The sequence below is a fragment of the Mustela erminea genome, chromosome 19 (assembly GCF_009829155.1).
Source record: "Mustela erminea isolate mMusErm1 chromosome 19, mMusErm1.Pri, whole genome shotgun sequence".
NCBI lineage: Eukaryota > Metazoa > Chordata > Mammalia > Carnivora > Mustelidae > Mustela > Mustela erminea.
The window spans coordinates 9,537,527-9,544,704 of NC_045632.1; the positions used below are offsets into that span (position 1 = coordinate 9,537,527).

Sequence of the window (7,178 nt, forward strand, 5' to 3'; positions counted from 1 at the left end):
GTTAAATTCTAGTATCATCTCTCTGTAGAATAGACATTACAGCTCAAACTAGTGCCAAGAAAGAATTCTTAATCCATCTCTGGTGCAAGAATGTGGTTTTACTAAAGTCAAAAGACAGGACCTGTGGGCAGAAAGAGCTGCCCTGGGGTCATGAGAAGTGGCTCATTATAAACTTTCATGTGGCAAGGTGGTTAGGGATAGCTTAAGCCTCCCAGGCATTTTGGAAACAGGGTTTCCAACACCTTGAGGGAGCTATCTGTGGTTAGGAAATCTTCTTTATTACTGCTTAGTAAGATCTCAGTCATGAGACCCAACAGATTTATATCCGTGGGCCATAAGCTTGGAGGATGATGGCAAACATGTATTTTGTGGGGCAGAGATAACAGAAGCTTCCAAAGGAGTTTTTATATGTTAAAGGAGACTTACAGGATCCTGGGATTGGGCTAAAATTGCCTATTGCCCTTGGTAAAATATTAAGCTGGAAGTTGAGTCCCTGGAGGAAGGCCACTCTGCCTGTTTCAAGGACTTGTCAGTGGGCTGTTGATTTTAAGGAGGTGCAATAAATTTTCTTCTGCCTTTGTTACCAACATTATTCCCCACCCCCCAGAACAGTTTCTACCCTTAAATTATCACAAACTTGGCCTACATAAGTTCAGCAAGAATAATGACTCATCATAAAGATCTTTTAGAATCTGCTTTGCTGGAACTTCTTAAAAGGAATCTCTAAGCATGATACACTTAGAGATTCCTTTTAAGAAGTTCCAGCAAAGCAGATTCTAAAAGATCTTTATGATGAGTCAGAGCATATCATGCTTAGCGAAATAAGTCAAGCAGAGAAAGACAACTATCATATGATCTCCCTGATATGAGGAAGTGGTGATGCAACATGGGGGCTTAAGTGGGTAGGAGAAGAATCAATGAAACAAGATGGGATTGGGAGGGAGACAAACCATAAGTGACTCTTAATCTCACAAAACAAACTGAGGGTTGCTGGGGGGAGGGGGTTTGGGAGAAGGGGGTGGGATTATGGACACTGGGGAGGGTATGTGCTTTGGTGAGTGCTGTGAAGTGTGTAAACCTGGTGATTCACAGACCTGTACCCCTGGGGATAAAAATATATGTTTATAAAAAATAAAAAATTTAAAAAAAAAAAGGGAATCTCTAGGGTGAACTCTTAATAGCCTCTCCAAACCAGAAGTCAAGTACTTGCTATCAGACGTGCCTGCAGGCCCTGTAGATGTGGGCAGATCCCTCTTCACAAGCTCCCCAATATATCCTGAGGTCTCTGCACCTGCCAGGAAGTGACAATCTATCCTGTGACAAGAAGTGACAGTATCTATCCTGGTGAGGCTGCTGGGAAATCTGACAGCAAGGAATCAGGCCAACATTTCCAAGAGAGCTTCAGGGCTCCAGGGTGCATAAGTCAACCTCGGTTCTTTAGAACCATTCAGTCCTACCTGAGTCTATACATGTCTCACAAATAAGATACTCCAATTGAAGCCTTGGTAAAATAACCAGTGTTTCCAGTGGTTTCCCCTTAGGAGAACACATTCTATTGAACTTAAGCAAATGACTGTGACTACCATGGAAGAAAGAATACTTAACTGAGACTTTTTGAGTATCAGAGGGTTCCGGTGGAGAGAAAAGTTAAATGTTTCCTTTTGTTCACAAGTCAATACTTTATCGCATTCTTTTTAAGAAACAGATATCTTTAGAGAAAGTTTCCTTAATATGGAAGAGCAAACATTAGAGAACCAGTGATGTGTCAAGAGGCACAAAACTATCATCATCTTTTTAGTTCATGTAGTCCCATGTTAACTAATTCCTGTTTAATTTGAATGCAGTTTTTTTAGTTAGTTCTGGAAATTCTTACCCATTTCAGCTGTGACCTTACAGATACTGAATACCTGTATTTTTCCTAAAAGTCCTTTATATGAACCTCCTTGCAGATGAAACTTATTTTTCAAAATAATAACAACAATTAGAAAGGACAAGAACTCAGAAATGGACACTGTTAATGATTTGGTAAGAGTGCATTATGATAATTAACAAGGAAATCGTCCCTTCTGTGACACAGAACACTTCAATAATCTGAGTATCAAGTGATGATGACATTGTAACAGAGGTAATACACCAAGCAAACAAGCCTAGTTAGTCAACAAGACTTCGTTTAGGTAAATCTTAGAGGAGTTTGTAAAACCTTAGAAAGTTTTCAAGCCCTGGCCTCAATAGGATTAGGCATCCTTAAAGACCTAATAAAGGTTGGGGCACCTGGGTGGCTCAGTGGATTAAGCCGCTGCCTTCGGCTCGGGTCATGATCTCAGTGTCCTGGGATCGAGCCCCGCATCGGGCTCTTTGCTCAGCGGGAGCCTGCTTCTCTCTCTCTCTCTGCCTGACTCTCCGCCTACTTGTGATTTCTCTCTCTGTCAAATAAATAAATAAAATCTTTAAAAAAAAAAAAAAAAAAAAAAAAGACCTGATAAAGGCAAAACAGAGAAAATAGTTTTTCCAGGCAGGGAAAGAGAAAAACAACTGTTCACATTTTCTAGAGAAGAGTAGACCAACAGGGGCGCCTGTGTAACTCAGTGGGTTAAAGCCTCTGCCTTTGGCTCGGGTCATGATCCCGGGGTCCTGGGATTGAGCCCCGTGTCAGGCTCTCTGCTCAGCAGGGAGCCTGCTTCCCCCTCTCTCTCTGCCTGCCTCTCTGCCTATTTGTGATCTGTCAAAGAAATAAATAAAATGTTTAAAAAAAAAGAGAGAAGACCAAAAATTCAAGAAAATTTTGACTTTTTAACAGAAGGAAAACACACTTTTACTAATGCATTTTAAAATCCAGCATTTCAGTGTTAGTCTGTCCTGACCACACCTAAAATTCCTTTCCAAAGATTTCCCTTCAAAACGTTCTACAATTTTCCTTTGCATTCAGATTTTTCCCAGGCCCCTTTTCTCCAAAGAACCAGTCTCACTTAGGACAAAAGTACCAGGGTGCCTGGGTGGCTCAGTAGGTTAAGCCTCTGTCTCTGGCTCAGGTCATGGTCTCGGAGTCCTGGGATTGACTCAGGCTGCCTGCTCAGGGAGCCTGCTTTCCCCCTCTCCCCCTGCCTGCTTCTCTGCCTACTTGTGATCTCTCTGTCAAATAAATAAATAAAATATTTTTTTAAAAGGACAAAAGTACCTTCTTTTACCTTCAAAAAAAAAAAAAAACGTATTCCCATTCCTTGATCTTCCTTGTACATAGAGTTGCTTTTCTTATTTCTATCAGTCTTAATTATATTTAGCAGCATTTAACTCTTCAAAACCTTAGTCTCCAGCAAAGACTAAGTAGTAATCAACTGTGAACTGTTACACCAGAACTCTTTGGATGGAAAACTTATGAATCAGTTAAGCACAAAGAATGTTTACTGACAGATTATTAAATATTGTTTTTCCTTTGCAGTAACAAGTCAAAAGCACAGGGGCACCTGGGTGGCTGTCTTTAAGAGTCTGCCTTTGGCTCTGGTTGTGATCCCAGGGTCCTAGGATGGAACCCAAATTGGGCTCTCTGCTTGCTGGGATGTCTGCCGCTCCCTCTCCAACTCTTCCAACCCCCACCCCACTTGTGTTCCCTCTCTTGCTGTGTCTGTGTGTATAAGTAAGTCTTTAAAAGAAAAAAAAAAGTCAAAAGCACAGACCTACATTCAGTAATCAATGCTTTAGTATTTTTCTCTCCTTTGAAATAAACTAGATATCCAATGAATTCAATCCCATTTATCATCCAAGCAAAACTTTAAAGTTTCAAGTTACTGAATACTTTGAAAGCTTTCTTAACAACGACCCATGAAAACTTTGCGACAGACAAGGTTAACCATCATTTCAAGGCATCCTTTTGCCACCAAACTGCAACAGAATATGTATAGCATGAGTTTATTTGACCTTCAGCAAAACCCAATAGGATAAAAGTTTCACATTTAATGCCAATAACCTTAGAGACATGTCTATCTTAATTAAACCAACAAAGTACCTCCCCATTGCCGATTTTTACCAGGAACACTGGTGGGTAAATCTGTACTGGGCAGTGGCAAGTCCACGGGGTGGTCTTCTTTGCTCCTCACAAGGAGGAGAAGGAGGAGGAGGAGGAGGAGGAGGAGCCAATGGTGCTGGAGGCAGGGAGGCCAGTAGAGGAGCCAATAATTCAGGTTCCACCCAAGATGGTGCAGAAATGGGAGGAAGAGGAGGGGAAGTGCTCTCAGAAAGCAGACAGAGGGTTTCCAGTTCTCAACATCATCCACTTGGCCGGAGGATCAAGCGCCGTGCATTTTCCACCAACAAGGGGAATTAGGCAGTCCATGACAGGCCAGAGATGACAGGGAATCTCCCCAAAATAAAGGGCATTTCAGCAGCTGCTTGGGAATGCCATTAAGATGTCCCATCCTGAGGGAGACCTACCACAGCTGGCTCCAGTCAGAGCCATTAAAATGGGCCATGAGTGAGGGAGAAGCCCCCACATCTATTAGGAGGAGGAACAGTGAGAGAGAGAGTCAGAGTCCTCTTCATCCATGATGGCCACTTTCCGCCCATAACCTGGGTTTATTTGGAGGAGGCCTACTGAAATAATTACCATCTAGCAGGTCAGGGGATAGTTTACTGGTCTCCTTATGACTAAACATGTTCTGAAAGAGGCCTTTAGGTTCATGTCCTGATTTAGAGCCCTGAAAGCCTGGGATGGGCCAGGGTACTTACATCTATTTTCCCAGTTTCCTGCAAAGAGATCTAACTGATAGATCTTACTAAGGCCATGCATACCTTTCTTAAGTTTTGCAACCCACATGGTTTCCAGTGGCTTAAAAGTATCCCATAGGAGAGTCCTTAGGGACTAACACCATGCTCTTAGAAAAGTAGAGAAGGCCCCTTAACAAAATCCCCTGACTCCCAGGTAGTGTCCCACGCAGGATATGTCAGAGTGTCCATGTGTCAAAAGCAATGCAAGGTGTCCCTCAAAAATCACAATTGATTACCATTCTGTCTTACCACAGAGTCATTCCAGCCATAAAAGTCTAGGTAGGAAGGATACAGGGGTCCCTGAACTACGCCATCACATCCTAGGCTACAGATGGGTGCCTGGTGAGTGGACACCTGCTGAAAGGATGGAAATACCATGCCTTGCTGCTCATGCCCCAAAGGCTGCATTATTGCCCTGTGATTTTTTTTTTAAGATTTTATTTATTTATTTTACAGAGACCACAAGCAGGTAGAGAGGCAGGCAGAGAGAGAGAGAGGAGGAAACAGAGAGAGGAGCAGAGAGCCCGATGCGGGACTCGATTCCAGGACCCTGAGATCATGACCCGAGCCGAAGGCAGAGGCTTAACCCTCTGAGCCACCCAGGCGCCCGCCCTGTGATTTTTAATCCATGGAAAACACTAGAAATTTTTTACAATGGGAAATTACCCAATTTTGTAATTTAAGTAGTTAGTAGAGGACATAAACAGAAAACAGTAAAGACAGAAATCCACCATGACTGTCTGTGGCCTGCAAACTGTGCCGCGCGGGCCGACTTGGGTCGTCGTCCGAGCTCTCCTGTACCAGGACGGGTGCACCACGAGCTTCGCAGACTGCGGATTCGAGGCAGCTTGATGTTCCGGTGGTTGCTCGGAGGTTCGACTTGGGAGGAGGGTATCAAGAAACGATAATGTTTCCTTGAATTCGCTTATGTATTTGTCTCCTCAATGTCACTCATATTGAATATCTTAAGAGAAATGCTGGAATATTTTGGTGTTCCCCTAGACCAGGTTTTGCAGATTAGAGAAAATAAGGACTATGGATCAGCTCGGAATATTGTTCGTATTATTGGGAAAATTCTTCCTCTAGAACCTTGTCCCAGGCCTAATTTTGAGACAGAGTAAACAAACGAAAAGTGACGGGACTGTAGGTGAAGCTGCATTTAAAAAGATAACTTCCCTTGAAGAGGAGCTGACTTTTCTTCGCACCCAGATCGCTGCCATCGTGGGAAGGCGGGAACTGAAAGCCAGTAGGCATTGGGCTTCTTTGACTTGAATGATAAGCCTCGTGGTTTGGGACAAAGACCATCACCAGGGACTACTGAACTGAGTGCCCAGCCAGATCCATTTTCAAGTCCAATGCTTTTTCCTCCTCCTTCTCTTCCTCTTCCTCCTCCACTGCCCCCTCAGCTTTTTTCTCCACAGCCGACCTGTTCTCCTCTCACACAGTCAGGATCTAATAATATGTGTGTCTCAGATAATTCCGCAAATGAAATGAAAAAACAGCACCTGGCTAACAGTAAGACCAATTACAGTCATTCAAAAAACCAGGAAAATAAAGATGTTCCAAACATGTTGGATGTACTAAAGGACATAAATAAGGTTAAACTCCGTGCTATTGAACGGTCACCTGGAGGTAGACCCATTCAGAAGAGGAAAAGACAAGATTCACATTGGGATCCAGTATCTTTAACATCCCATGCACTTAAGCAGAAGTTTGCATTCCAAGAAGATGATTCCTTTGAGAAAGAAAATAGGTCTTGGGAATCTTCTCCGTTTTCTAGTCCAGAAACTTCAAGAGTGAGCTATAATAACGTAAAGCTAGTGTTTTAATTTTTCTTAAGTATGTCATTCATGATACATCTTCGCCTTCAGGTTCTTTTGAAGTACTTGCACAGAATGGGTCATTGGTTGTTGGCTGGTACCGTGTCTGTTTCTGTGGTTTCTGTTCCCTTTCACACATTCCTTTTAGCTTTTTGGCTTACTATGAAGTTTTTTTAAAATAAAACACTTGAAAAAAAAATAAAAAAATAAAATAAAATAAAACACTTGATTTGAAAAAAAAAAAAAAAGAAATCCACCATGATCTAAGAGACATTCAAACACATGTAGTCTTTACAGTCAACTTTCCTAGAAAATGGTCATCGGTTGGGCTTTAATTCAATCTGGGACTGGTTTTGATGGAGTTTTAGAATGTAGGTGAGAAGTGGTGGTGGGGGAGGGAGTCCGGAGCCTATGGGCAAGAATTCTTGAAAGGTTTTTGTGAAAAGTGGTGGTCTTATCAAACCGGGGGGGGGGGGGGGGGGGGGCGCAGGGCAAGACCCAAAGGCAAAAGGAGCCCGAGCACTTGGAGTTGAGATAAGGGAAAGGGAGGTAGGTTTTCAAAAGAACTTTCACATGCTAAAGAGGACCTACAAAATACTC

The 7,178-nt window shown here is 42.7% G+C and overlaps 1 protein-coding gene across 1 annotated transcript; it reads left to right on the forward strand.

The window, feature by feature from the left end:
* Positions 1 to 5,490: 5,490 nt before the first annotated feature.
* On the forward strand, positions 5,491 to 6,665 carry LOC116580070 (mitochondrial fission regulator 2-like). Its single transcript, XM_032326100.1, is given in 3 exon segments — positions 5,491 to 5,601; positions 5,845 to 6,010; positions 6,013 to 6,665. Coding segments are annotated over 3 exon segments (852 nt in total). The 3' UTR covers positions 6,588 to 6,665.
* Positions 6,666 to 7,178: the final 513 nt, after the last annotated feature.